Below are 15,081 nucleotides of genomic sequence, written 5' to 3' on the forward strand. Positions count from 1 at the left end.
CCTTTCTAAACTGTTCCATCTCACTGACCTCTCTGTGCAAAAAATCTCTGATCAGCCACAATACATTAATAACTGTCTGATGATACCAAGTTGTCACCCTTCCAATGTTGTTTTCCAACACTGGAGGAAATACATGTCATATCAAGAGAGCCCTGACTGTATAGTAGTAAGAGCACTGAACTCATCATTCAGATGCAGATGGGATTCTGGTTCTGGATCTGCTTCAAGCTGATCATGTGGCCTGGGAAAAATTAGTCCACTTCTTTGATTTGTTGTTCAGTTGCTTTGTTTACCAAAATAAAGATAAAATGGGACACAGAGACTAGTATACCAAATCCAGAATGACAACTGTAAGGCTCTTGTACTACTACTCCATTCTCTCCACCAAGTGATGTGGCTAATCTATCATGGTTTTTACTGCTATACCCAGATTCAACCAGAGAATTTCTCTCAACGCAGTATTCAAAGCAGCCAGGCCACAACCTGTTAGAGTTGGGATCGATTTCCCATTTGGGGACTAGATAATCTGGCCTTTCTAACTCTGAAATTCTGTAAATGTTTCTGTTTACTTTGAATAGTTTTAAAGAACATGAAAATTTGAATCATTTATAAAATAAGGACTAAAAAATTATCAGGATTCCATTGTTAACTAGAACCTCATTTTTCTTCACTAGACTCATTTTATCTTAATTTGATGGAGTTATCATATTCCTCTTGGTTAAATGTAGAGAAAGTCTACATTCTTAAAATTATTTCTATTTAGATAACTTATTTTTTTTTCATGAAGCCAGTGTGTTTGAAATTATATTTCATTACTTGAAGAGCATGTTTTATGCATTTTAAATAATTTGAGCATTATGTTATAAAATAGATGTTTGTAATCTAGAGACAGTATAACCTTCATTTTTTGGTATAGTGTATATTTCGAGAGGGAAAGGACAAATTTTCAATTTTAAAAAAAGCGAAACACGTAAAGAACATTTTTCAAAAGTAAATTTTTTTATGTGATGTTCTCAAAGACAGAATGAATGGGGGTAGTAAAGAGGAATTTAAGATTGACAGTACTCTTACTGCAAATCGTAGATGCTGATGGCAGTTTATATTTATTAAATATTGAAAAGAGAAACCCAGAAAAATGAATAACTTTAGTAAAAAGTCTGTTTGGGTTTCCTGGGCTGGCTCATGGAACTCTTGAACTCCTGTAAGTCTGAGCACCACACTGAGTGTAAAGATTAATTAAAAAATAAAATCTCAAAAAAAATTCTATTTAAAAGCTATTACCTACCAAAAACAGCATTGAGCTGTTGAATGAATAATTATAAATCTTGCAACAAATGTAAGAAATACCTGAAATGAAGAATACTGCTCAGTTTTCTACAAATCTCTTTAGTGATAGCATTTTCCTTAACGTGAGCTATAATTTAGCTCTCCTGATGCTTACCATCCTTATGACACTGAGCAACTAACTTACTTTAGGGATCTCTGGCTCAGTTTCCTCATTTTGCAGAATAATGGCATGGAGAAAGCTCAAAAACTCATTAAATCTCTAACTTTATGGCTCTCTCCCATGGTGATTTGAATACTGGTAGGGGTTGTTTGCTACTTTGATTTCATCCTGAATTTCCAGTTGTTATCTGGGAGGGAAAAAAAAAAAAAAACAGTAGTAAACCTATTTAAATTCCAAAATTCTCTAAAAATAATGCATACGTGATAGACATGTGGATTCTGTGTTTGCAAGTATGTACCCCTTTAAGCAAAATTTAGCACTTTTGATGATATAAATTGTTTTTTCTAACAAGGACTCATTTGACTGTATTTTCCTAGATTCATTTATTTGTGCCTGCATATTTTTATTCAAAAAATATTTGATTATTTCCTATGAGCCAGATACTGGGTTAGATGTTGGGAATATGTTGGTGAACAAGAAAAACACTGGCCTATCATTTACAGATCTTACATTTCAGGAAGACAGACAAATCATCTCAAAAGCAAGTAACCACAGAATACCCTCTAGTTCCATTCATGTTGTTGCAAATGGCAAGATTTCGTTTCTTTTGATGGCTGCATACTATCCCATTGTGTGTATGTGTGTGTGTATAATACACACACACACACACACACACACACACACACCATGTCTTCTTTATCCATTCATCTGTTGATGGACATCTAGGTTCTTTCCATAGTTTGGCTATTGTGGACATTGCTGCTTTAAACAGCCAATCAAAGAAAGACAATTATCATATGATCTCTCTGATATGAGGAATTTGAGAGGGAGTGTGGGGGGTTGTGAGGAATAGGGAGGGAAAAAATGGAACAAGAGGGAGGAAGACAAACCATAAGAGACTCTTAATCTCACGAAACAAACTGAGGGTTGCCAGGGGTTAGGGAGGAAGAACAGGGTGCCTGGGTTATGGGTATTGGGGAGGGTATGTGCTATGGTGAGTGCTGTGAATTGTGTAGGCCTGATGATTCACAGACCTGTACCCCGGGGCAAATAATACATTATATGTTAATAAAAATAAAATAAAAAATAAAAAAAAGCAAGCGACTAAAAAAATGTGATGAATATAATGGGGTTGGAGGTCAACGGTGGTATTTAGATGAGGTAAAGTCTGGTAGGGTCATTCTGAAAAGGGAAAATTCAAGTTGATAGAAAGTCTGAAGACACTTTATCAATAAGGTGTCATGATACTTAAGGCCTATTATTATTATTATTATCATTATCATCACCTTACATTGGGCTTAAACTTTGTTACTGACAAAATGGTCTCACATATATTATCACAATATAAGTCTCATAAGAATCCTTTAGCCATTGGGAGACAGGGCACCATTTTAGTGCAAAGGAAATAAATGGATTCTCAAAGAGGCAGAACAACTATTGTAGGACATCCTAACTATATTACCTGGTAAAGAGAGGACAGAAGCCCAAGGTCTTCTCATTCCAAATGTGGTGCCCTTTCAGTGTAATATGCTGACTAGTAATCCCACTGTCCAGTATTTTCTTCATGATACTTCCATAGATTTCTATAAACCCAACCTTAGAACTTGAGACAAAATGAAAAATAATGTTCATAACCACATGCCTGAACTCTCCCTAGACAAGCAAGATAAACTTCCCCATCATTTGGGCCCTACCAGGAATATGGCTACTGTATTTTATCCAGTGATCTTTGTTCCAAGAAATCAATTCCAATGGTCTTTTTTTTTTTAATATTTTATTTATTTGACAGACAGAGATCACAAGTAGGCAGAGAGGCAAGCAGAGAGAGGAGGAAGCAGGCTCCCTGCTGAGCAGAGAGCCTGATGCGGGGCTCAATCCCAGGACCCTGAGACCATGACCTGAGCCGAAGGCAGAGGCTTTAACCCACTGAGCCACCCAGGTGCCCCAATTCCAATGGTCTTATTGGCAATTTATAATTATTTTCAGCAGAAATAATTAACACAGAATAATATGACTAAAAGTACACATGATATAAATTTATTATAACCAGTGGGGGAATCAGATATTCTTCACAAAATTTAACACGAGAAAACCAAGTTTAGTTAAAATTAAAAAGAATATCACTGGTAAAATTGAGTATGAACTTATAAAGGAAAAAGGAACAAAAATCAGAATTTTACTTCAAAAAGAATCCTAAATAAAGCAACTCTGGTAAAATTAAAGATAAAATGGGAAAAAATGGAGAAGAAAAACATAATCATGATACCTAAAAATTGTTTAAGGAAGTCACCTAATTAATTTGAGGAGGATCTCCACAAGGGAAAAAGACTTTCAGTGAAAATTCATCTTTTTCAGCATAATTCTGCCCCAAATGTCCACAAAGTCAAAATTCCCATTGCATCTTGATGGCTAGAACAGAAAGGCAGGGTCAACACATAGCATACAGCCCTCTGGTGACATTCACTTATCTCTGTGTTCTCCTCCACTGGGTAGGGAATGTAGCAAGATTAAGCAGGTGTGTCACTCAGTTGAGCCGGCTTTTCCCCAGCCACACTAGCAAGACCTGGGTCTTCATGGCCTCCGCTTTCATCCCACGCTCATGTGGAACCTTCAGCTCTCATGCTGTTCTTCTCCCAACTGGTTTGTGGAGTTACAGGCGGAACATATTTGTATGGTTGCAAGCCACTTGCCTTTCTTCTTCCTCTGTCTCCTGCTCCTTGCGCGAGGGTATAGCTTCCCAGCTCCTCCCACAAAGTCCCCTAAGCCTTCTAAACATCACTTGCCACCTCTCAACACTGCCAGCGTTCCCAGCACTGCTCTGGCTGCTGGGTGAATGCGGCCAAACTCAAAGGAGCCATGCGGTGCCCCGTCCCACCGGAGTACTTCTTTTTCTGTTAATGCTGTGACTGTGAATGGTGCTTTCCCTTCCCCTACCTAGATGTGAGTCTGTGAGGACTGAGTACTACCAGAGCCCTGTTGTGCAACGGTAGCTCGTCTTGTGCTTCTCAACTCTGTCTTCCCTTAGGATGACTTCTTTATGGGAAACTCCTCAGTCCCACAGGCACTGGACCCCAGATTAGATGGGATCATGAGCCATCCAGTTGTGCCTGAATCCTAGGGTGACTATGGCTCAGGCCCGTGCTGGGATCCCCCCCCACCCCCACTAACTTGTATTATAGATGTTCCACAGTCTGAAGCATAAAGATACCACCAGATGAAACTATAGATTTTTACACCCATGGGGTTTATCCTTGTTATTTGACCTCTCTACACTGCTTTTGACTGACAGCCTTTCCAAACAAGCAGAACTTAAGGTAAATATTTTCTTTTTTAAATAGAAATAGCAAATGAGTTTTGTTACAGGTTACTAAACGTCAGATGACTTTCTCTGTGATATTTCACTATGGTTTTTAATTTGCACAAAAATAAAATAAAATTATACAGTGAGAACTCAAGACATTTAATAATTCAAGGTATTTTGTCTTAAGATAACTAATATGGTTCTAACCACAAGCAATTATATTTAATTATGCTGTTATTTAAGAAATAAATGATCTTCTTTATCATTCATCTAACATTTCCTCCTCCGTTGAAATAAAAAGTTTCTCAAGTTTGAAAGTAGTTGCAAAAACATTTACAAAAACAGTTGAGTGTATTTGGTAAGATTTCACCTTACCATAACACCACTTTGCAGTGTGAGATCAGCTTGAACTTCAGTGTCAACACATTCCTATTGAATAGAAAGATAAATAATATTTTTAAATAAAAAGCTTAGAAAAAAATTCTGTATTTTTTATTACTTTGTATTTGATGACTTCAGATGGCTCAGATAACACAGAGAATAAAACCTTAAATGACCCATTTCCAGAATATTTTTTTTAAAAAAATTAATATATAGTTCAGCCATGAAACATTTAATTTTTTCCATAATGTTGGTCTAGCTAAGCCATAGACATTTAGCCTGGATCACCATTTCCCTCATAGAACCCATCTCTGGGGTATAGCAATCGATCCAATTCTACATGGGGCACAGAGCTTGGGAATCTGGGGACACCAAGATGGAACATGAGCCACTTTAGTTATTAGGACTGTCTCAGACCCCAGGCTCAATCCGAACAATAGGTGGCAAAAGAAGTCATAACCAAAAGGCTTCTGCAAAATTCTTATGACAAAACATTTAGCTATAAAAATAAAACATTTGTATAGATGGAGTACATCATGAGACAGAAAATATGATCACAGTGCTCTAGTCCAGGCTCAATATTGAGGACTGAGGAAAGCAATGAGGACAAGTTTGTGATGGCTGGCCTCTTAGGTTTTGCCAACAGGTCACTTCAGAGCAGAGCTCATTTCTGTTCCCGGAGTATGCCCTTATTCCTATTTATTTTTCCCCAGCTCCCTTTCCAGCAGTCCTGCCAGCTCCAACAGGACCAGCATTTAGTGAAGGAAAACAAAAGACAACAAAAAACTATCATTTGCAGGATTTATTTACGCTTTTATTTTTAAAGATTTTATTTATTTATTTGACAGAGAGAGAGGGGAAGCAGGTTCCCTCCTGAGCAGAAAGCCCAATGCAGGGCTCTATCCCAGAACCCTGAGATCAGAACCCAAGCCAAAGGCAGAGGGTTAGCCCACTGAGCCACCCAGGCACCCCTTTATTTACGCTTTCTAATAACACTGTCCTGACTACTTGTACAGGTATTCTGAATTCCTACTTATATTTCTCCTTTCAAAGACTCCACTTTAAGCAATTGTTTTCCTTAATCTCTCATACGGAGATCTTCAGATACATCTTGGTATAAGGACTATGTAGTTCTCTGTGCCTTGCCAAGGACCCCCAAAACATGGAGAATGCCTGCTCTGCTTTTGCTCTACTACACCCTTCCAGATTCCTGGTTTCTTACTTTGATGCTACAGGATTTGTTGGGATATAAAACTATCAGGAATCAGCACTGGATATATCATGCTGACTTTTGCCAGAGAACTACTCCCTGCCATATTTTTACCTTGTCCCATCAAGAGAGTCACCCCAGCAGTCACCTAATAGGAGGAGATAAATTTGTCTTCTGGCTAGGGAATTCTCCAGTGCCTCAACGATGAATAGAAATGGTAAAAAACTCCTGAGTAAGTGCATAGAAAAGATAAATCCCAGTAAACCAGGATATCTGTGAACTAAACTTCTGGTTTAAAAGACAAGTTGTTTTTTGTTTGTTTTAGTTCAACTCTTAAGACAAGTATGCAAGGTTATATAGTCTTGGAAAAGGTAACCTCAAAAAAAAAAAAAAAAGGTAACCTCAAGATTTTAGATAGTTGGATTTAACTCTTTGAAGTTTCTCTGAAATGTCACAAAACTATATTTACTTGAGATCTTTTGAAAAAAAATTATTTAATGTATCTGTTCTTATTCCTTTTTAGGTCAGTCTCGATTCTCGAGTTAGAGAGGTGATCAACAGAAATCTGTTGGATCCTAATCCTCACATGTATGAAGATGCCCAACTTCAGATATATACCTTAATGCACAGAGATTCTTTTCCAAGGTTTTTGAACTCTCAAATTTATAAGTCCTTTGTTGAAAGTACTGCCAGCTCTACTTCTGAATCTTAATTTTTGTTAAAAAAAAAAAAATCATTTTGGAGGGCTGGGTTGGGAAATAAAAGTAGTTAAATTACACCAGAAACTGAGTTCCTGGAGAACTACAGTTTAGCATTCCTCAGGCTACTGTGAAAATACAACCATATGGTCTTTGTCTCCATTTTTATCAAGGTTATCCTGGTTAAGTTTGGAGAAAACACCACACGAAAACAACGGATTGCCAAATTAAGTTTGTTTTATTCAACACTCATTCTACTTGCAAGCAAACTGTATTTGTAGTCCTATGAACAGTCTCCTAGTGTATCCCCAGAGACTGCATGTGCAAAGTAAAACTGCTTCATTTGCCACATAGCTGTTGTAATATTTAATCCAATGGCATAACTTATATCTGTATTTAAGGACTTTTGTGCAATATGGTCTTATAGAAATAACTGCAAAAAAAATTGGCTGTGGTTTGCATTTTTAAATATAATCTAAGAGAGAAAAAGCCAATTTTTAAGTTGTAACAATGGTATTCAACATGTTATATACTGTGTTCAGTACACTCATTTTGAAGCCAATATTTCTGTACATGGAAAAAGAGCTATTTATCTCTGCTTGTTGGGAAATCCTAATGGGGGATTCCTCTGGTTGTTCACTGCCAAAACTGTGGCATTTTCTTTACAGAATAGTTTGTTATGTAAAAACAAAACAAAACAATAAGAAGAAGAAAAGAGAAAAAAAGCACAAAACAATTTGAAGATATTCTATCTCAATGACAAATCAAAGAGTGATAGTTGTTTTTAATTGTAATAGAGGAAAATCTATGTATATATCAGATGTCCAATACTGTAATTAATTTATTAAAGACTGGCTCTCCAGTTCTAAAACGGTTGTGTAAAGTATGTACTTTAGCAAGAAAAAAAAATACTAAGCTCGATAACTTAGTTTTTGGAATATATATTTAAAAAAAGGATTTAATAAAGGAATGCCTAAATGTAGCATCATAAAACATTTTGATGAATAGCATCTGTCCTGTGGCATATTTTCCTTGAAAGCAAAATCCAATGAAAAGCTAAGTTTTTAACCAAGAGAAGTTTTGTAAGGGTTATGAAGAAGATAATTCTCTACTTCAGACCTTAACTGTTTTCATAGTATCTTCAGAATGACTTATTTTAAAAATGTTAAAACCAAACTATTAATACTCATCCATAATTGAAAGGCAGTACAGTGCTCAAATCTTCTAGCTGCCATATTATTTTTTATAAGTACCACTAAATCTTTAAGACAGAATACTTGCCTGATATTGGCATGTACTTTTGACACTCAAGAAAACAGTATCCTATCATGTGCACACACAGAAAAGTCAGTGTCATATTTATATCAAGGTGTTGCATTTGAATATTAATATCCCCTGGAGGCTATTTTTTTAACTTAAACTTAATAAATATAGTAGTGAGTCACCTAAAGTGAAAGTTTTAAAAATATTTATATCCACTGATAATACTGGCCTTATATTAAGGATGATATTAAAATTATAGGTTTTGTCATTTTTTAACTACCTCTCATTTTTTAATTTATTAAACATTTTTAAAATAAACAAGTTTGGGGTTTTCTTTTTAAAATTTATTTTACTTGAAAGGTTGGCATCATAAGTTTTTTTTTCCATAAAACTTAAGACATTTCAAGGATTGTTTTTTTAAATGAATTTGATTTTCTAATTTATATAGAATTCAGGAGATATGGTTAAAAGGGCTATTATCTATTCCCTATGCAAATATTTTAACTGTTGCAGTGTTTGACAAAATGGGATTAAAAAGTTTGCAGAGTAGAAAACAAAATGTTCTGTTTACACTGGCGTTGCTGACTATCCTACCATATTCAGCACTTTTAAATACATTATTTATGAAAATGTAGTTAGAATAGAAGATAGAAAATATTTATAATAATCATTTCTTTTAACAAATGCCTGTTTTTGTCTGAAAGTGTTAGTGTGTTAAAACCTACTTTATCCATGTCAATTAGATATTTACTATTTGAATAGTAGTTTTCCGTAATACGTTGGAAAAAAGATAGCTACGAAGATGTTTACAAAAAGTCCTATTTTTTTTTCCGAAAGAGTGAAGAAAAACCTATAAGAATCATCACTTCTATTGTGAAGTTCTGTTGTTCCTAAATTATTTAATTTTTTCTTGAGTAGAATTGAGTTTATAATGCTTCTATGATGTATTCAAATATATGTTGTAATATCATATTTGTTGCTATCTTTGAGGCACAATAAATTGGTGCACATGACCAGAAAATATGTAATATACTATGATACACCGCATGCATCCATCTTTTTACACATAGACTTTATATTCTTGTTGTTACTATATATGATGGTGACCTGCTAGCCATAAGTTATCTTTATAAGATACTTTGGACTATTAGATGAATTGTCTGTTTGACAATACCTTTAATATTTTACCAAATGTAAAAGATAAGGGCCCTTCTAAAGAGTCCTAATCTCTAACCTGGGCATTTGTAGAATACAGACTTTAAAATTAGTATATCCTTTTAAAACCTGATTAGGAAGTTGGGTTGAGAATGGTTCGAGAGCAGATTTACACATCGGATGTTGGTAGCCATGTTATGTGAGCATTTCTGCACTAAATTCCTGTCGGGGGTAGGGGGGAGGTTTCTCATTTAATTTCAAAATGTCTGAAGTTTCTATCTACGAGTATATCTGTATATTTGCAACTCTACCAATTTTTAAAGTATGGTATAACTCCTGTTTTAATTACAGAGCTATAATAAACAAACAAAAGCCCTCAACTGGTGTCTATGCTACCATTCCAAGAGCACAATATTTGCTATGGTAGAATTTGATTTTTCCTAGTGAATATATTCCTCCCTGGGGACAAATTAGCACTTTAGAAGGTACATTTTGTGTTTTAGATTGTCAGGATTTCTTTGTGTATTGTTAGCATCTGCTAATGCACATGCTCTTTCTATAGTGCCTAAATTCAGATGTGTCTATCATGGAAAGAAAAGTGGAGGGTATAGATTATATATAAATACATATAACTAAATTGGAGAGCCAGATTTCTTCAGAGATGGATCTTGTACATAGATCACACTAATAATGGATGGCTGATGCTTCTTCTTCTTCACTCTGGATAATTGTTATTATGTTACCCAAAGGTAAAACAGATGTTCCAACAGTGTTATAGGGCAGCTCTAAGCACAATGGGTGCACTGGCATATGAACAACAATAGCAAAACACAATTTTGATATCCATGTTATGGAGTGCAAAAATCAAGGCCATAATGTGGTCTTTAAAAAAAAAAAATCTTGAAATATGTACATAGGATGACCAGTTCTGATATTTGGTCATGGTGCATGGGGCGTTTATTAGTATCCTTTAATGCTGCCTAGGTTCTTACTTACAGAATGAAAAGCATATCATATATTTACCTGATAGTTCAGTTTTACAAAGGACTATAGAAATAGGTAAATAATGTCTATATATTAGGGGCAAAAATACATTTTCACCCCATTAAGCTGACTTAAAATAATACCTGATTCTTAATATGAATGATCCATTTTTTTCTATACACTTTTAACATATTGAAAAAATGTCATTATCGGAACTGTGACAAGTTACATTTGCAAAAAATACAAAATATCAGATGCTTTGAGGAATAAATATAGAAGGAAGAAATTTTAAATACAATCAGAAAATAGGAAAACAAGAACTCTCAAAAGCCACCTGAAACTTCTTAGGTCTAAATGTCTATAGATAGAACCCTATCAAACATAAATTTTTTAAAACTTTGCTCTGGATACAATGGCATATTATTTTGAAAGGTGATAAAGACAGTTTCAGAAAACTTTCTTGCCTGTGTATTTATATTTACAGCTTCTGACCCTAATTTTCAAAATATATTTTGCAAACATTTATATTTGCATGCTCTTTTCAGTTCTTTTTAAATTTCTGACCAATATAAAATGCTTGTTCTCCTGAGAAAACAGTATTAAATCTGTAAAAGTTTGAGTTATTCCTCACTTGTTACAACTGCAAGTATTTATCAATAAAACTGATACCAAAAACCTGGCTTCTGATCTTCCCTGCAACGTTCTTAATAGTATCTTTACAACACATGAGAGTGCGTAGATTGATACTATTGTTCCCAGATACCAGGCTTTACTTACAAATTTGCATTCAAGTTACATTTCTGTCTCATGGAACTTTGGGCAAATATTATATTGAACCTCTCTAAGCAAGCTTCCTCATCCTCAAATGGGGAATACTCTATTTACAGGGTGGCCATGATAATTTAAAAAAGTCAATATAGAAAGAATAAAGTGTTACATATATTATTATTACTTTATCAAAGTTCTCCAGCTCAGTAATTATTCCCATTTCAACAATGTAAGAATTAAATGCCACTTTAATGTACTTTTCCTCTATTCTTTAGAAAACCATACTTTAAAAATCTGATTTAATTATTTATTAAACAAATACAATCATGCTTATTTTAAGATGGAGGATGGTATGAATCTGTTACTGCTTTGTTCAGGATGACTGAAATTCAGTTTTTAGTTCAAGAACATCACACTGACATACAACCAAGAAGTATGCTTCTTTCAATGACACACGCACACAGATATATGTATACAGATGTGTGTATGCGCATGTGTGTACACAGATATATGTATATAGATGTGTGTATGCATATGTGTGTATAATATTGTAGGCTTAAAATATAAATGTTTAAATAAGATAAATAAAATGAAATCATTTGAAAATTTTATTTCCAATGGAAATAAAAGAACATTCCCAAGGACAGAAAGAATAGAAACATCAAATAAGAATAGAAACATCAAATAATTTGCCAAATAAGTATGTGCAAATAAAGCTAAAACTAAGTTATGAGAGACTGGCCATTAGAAAACACTGAAATTGGCATGGAATAGAAAGTATTCTGGTATGATTTTTTTTAAAAATTTTACCACAAAAATATGAAAATAAAAGAATAAAAGGTGGTGTGTGTTCCTAAAATTTTTCATTAAATGTTAGAAAAGTTTTAGATGCACAGAAAAATTGCAAAGATACTAGAGAGGTTCTATATACTGCACACCCATTGTGACACTTGTCATACTAATGACCCAATATTGATGCATTAAGTCCGTGCTTTATTCAGATTTCCACAGCTTTCACCTAGTGTCTTTTTTCTGTTACAGGATTTCATTCAACATACACATAACATTTAGTCATCCTGTCTTCTCAAGTTCCTCTTAGTTGCAAGTTTCTCAAACATTTTTTGGTTTTGATGACCTTGACAGTATTGAAGAGTACTGGTCTAGTACTCTGTAAATGTCCCTTAACTGGAATTTGTCTGATTGTTTTCCCTATGATTAGACAGGCGTTACCAGTTTTGAGAAGACCACAGAAGTAAAGTGCCATTTATAGCACATCTTATCAGAGGTACATACCACCATTATGACTTCTCACTGTTAATACTGACCTTGATCATGTGGTTGAGGTAGAGTTTATTAGGTTTCACCACTGCAAAGCAATACATTATTAAGAGATCATATTAGAGGTAAATGTACTGGACATTAATGCTAAGGAAAAAAAATTCTGAGCAGATTCCTCAGCGCTGCTATTAGGTTCCATTAAATGACTGCTAACAAATACCATGAAAATACAATAAACTGGAAAGTGCAATGGGAAAATAAAACTCCAAAACCGTTAGCTTGAATATTCACTTAATGGAGGTGAAAGTGAATTTTCTCCCTTGAATTACCTTTACTTTATCCACTATATCGCTTGGATAGTAAAGACTTCAGTTTGTCGTAAGAGGTAATTTTAATCAATGATCATTTTGCTGAGTGCTTTTCCATATTGCCCTCAACAGAACAATGAACACTGATTATTGAAATAATGTGAAAGACTTGATTTTCCACCTTTGCTTTAACCTATTTGTCATAAATACAGCTTCTTGTATATGATTTTAGGGTGTTTGCCAAATATTAAAAAAATTTCAGTGTTTGGTTCTGTAAAATTTATACCGAATGTGTCCAATTTTTTGCTACCATGTTCATTGTACTTAATGATCTCTATTTTGTAGTCCACTAATAATAGCGGGCCATAAAGGAGTTTTGAATGCATGAATGCAGCTTGAGACACATGCTTGGTTATTTTGCAATGTAGGTACTTATAAATTGAATAGATAATCTAGATGATTTTTTCCTCCAATTTAAGTTGTTTTGGGTTTTTATTTCCCCGTCCTTGAATCTATTTTATCATTTTACCTGTGTACAAATAATAGATTTCCTGAAAATGCTAGAATCTTCAATATGTAATAATAGAATTTGAGCATGACGGTAATGTAAGGAAATTCAGAAGTCTCAAAGTATCTTTTTTTTGTTTGTTTTCAAAGTAAATCAAACTACAGTTGTTTTCATTTAACTATATTGTGGAAACCTATGGATATTATTGTAAAATGCACATGCATTACACTTTTAAAAAATGTTTTGAATTAATAAAGAATTCACCAATGTATCCTTAGACAAGTTACTGTTTCCTCATTGGTGTTAACACCATAGGAGTAAAAGGTACACTTATTTATATTACTTAAATTGCTTATGCATCTTAGGGAATATAATTTCTGGCTGGATTCTTCATAGCATTCCATAAAGTTATTTTCTCACATTTTTTCACCTTTTATAAATAAACTATATTCTTGAGTTGACTTGAGAATTCAGCTGAGAGATTGATCATACTAATTTACGTGACTTCCCCTCATTTCTACGGTTAAGAAAAAAATTCAGAGTTAAGACTTGGCAACAGCTGATTCTAATAAAGATAAAAACGACTTATCGGTCCTGTTCTATACTCGGATCAAAATTAAAATGGTTTCAACCACTATCTTAAAGAAAATACAATTTTATAAAGTAGTGTGGCTTGAATACACAAAGTGAAACGAACAGTTGAGGTGATCAGTTGGAGCTCTTTAAGTTGCAAAACCTATTTTTGCTCTCTATAATTTGGAGAGTCCTCTCATTCCTCCACTTCACTTTTCATTTGTAAGGAAGGAATGCAGACAGTGCAAGCTCATCTTACAAGAATTTCATACCTAGCCTCAGTTTTCATTAGAGGACTCAAGGATGATTTAACCTGGCCGAGGGCTCCCGTAATTACCCCTTGATTTTTAAAATTCCAAATTTTTAAAATTTCAGCTCTCTCAACAGTGAAAACATGTAGCAGACGCTGCGCAAACTGGTTAAGTAGTGGGAGCTCCGGGACTGGGTCAACCCTTGCCTCCCAAGGACTGTCTTGGTTCTCCTTACACCCTCCTAGCCATCCCTCAGGTGGGCTGCGAAAAGCTCTTTTGAAAATGCAAAGCATTATACCAATCAACGTCAACATCCCCGGCACCAATCCGCTATTTCAGGATTGTTGGAGGGAGACGGAGGCTGGGCTACCGAAGGCAGGACTCGGTGAAGGTTTTGCTGCGCTCTGGTTTATCGGAACTTGGAATCCCTCGATCTGCTTTAAAAGTACTAACGATCACTCGCAGTGAGGGGGGACGGGCAGGAGGCTCGGTGAGGCACGAAGTCGTTTGAAAGCAAGTCAACTTCGCGGCCCACCAAGGCTGGAAAGATTTGGGGAAATGACTCCCCCGGTCGCCTTCCTCAGGAACACGAGTCTTACCGTCGAAACGAGGAGAAGGGAAACAGGCTGTCGCCAGCCCCGCTAGCGGACTACACCGCCCTCCACTGCCGTACTCGGGATGCTCATTGAGCGCTTGGGATGTAAAAACGCGACGTCACAAATCCGAGCGACAACCTTCAGCGGCCCCGCCCCTCCGCCCTACACACCGCCCCCGCACGTTCAAAGAGGCGTTTCCGACCCGGCTTCTAAACGCGGATCACTTCCCGCTCCGCCCCCTTCCGGCCTCCGTGAATCATACGGCCTTTAAATGCCTGCCGGAAGTTCCCACCGAGGCTTTCGGGAGGCTCTTTAAAACTGGCGCGTGCGCCCGGCTGGCCCCGGTCAGTTCTCGCCGGT

The 15,081-nt window shown here is 35.6% G+C and overlaps 1 protein-coding gene and 1 long non-coding RNA gene across 4 annotated transcripts in view; one reads left to right on the top strand and one right to left on the bottom strand.

Moving 5' to 3' along the window:
- RGS17 (regulator of G protein signaling 17) overlaps positions 1 to 7,908 on the top strand; it is an 87,493-nt gene extending 79,585 nt beyond the window's left edge. Inside the window, exon 5 of the mRNA XM_032338683.1 lies at positions 6,863 to 7,908. Within this exon, the coding sequence (XP_032194574.1) occupies positions 6,863 to 7,051 (189 nt within the window). The 3' untranslated portion in view covers positions 7,052 to 7,908. The remainder of the gene's footprint in view (positions 1 to 6,862) is intronic.
- LOC116588042 lies at positions 1,288 to 15,066 on the bottom strand. Of its 3 annotated transcripts, XR_004284756.1 has the most exons (5): positions 14,725 to 15,066; positions 12,533 to 12,573; positions 3,738 to 5,177; positions 2,910 to 3,050; positions 1,288 to 1,634 (listed from the first exon to the last, which is right to left on the bottom strand). It is a non-coding gene; the product is annotated as an uncharacterized LOC116588042 (long non-coding RNA). The 3 variants fall into 3 exon arrangements; XR_004284755.1 differs by lacking the exon at positions 1,288 to 1,634 and having other exon boundaries at positions 2,533 to 3,050; XR_004284757.1 differs by lacking the exon at positions 1,288 to 1,634 and having other exon boundaries at positions 2,533 to 3,050; positions 14,147 to 15,066.
- Positions 15,067 to 15,081: the final 15 nt, after the last annotated feature.

Source organism: Mustela erminea, chromosome 4 (assembly GCF_009829155.1).
Source record: "Mustela erminea isolate mMusErm1 chromosome 4, mMusErm1.Pri, whole genome shotgun sequence".
Lineage (NCBI taxonomy): Eukaryota > Metazoa > Chordata > Mammalia > Carnivora > Mustelidae > Mustela > Mustela erminea.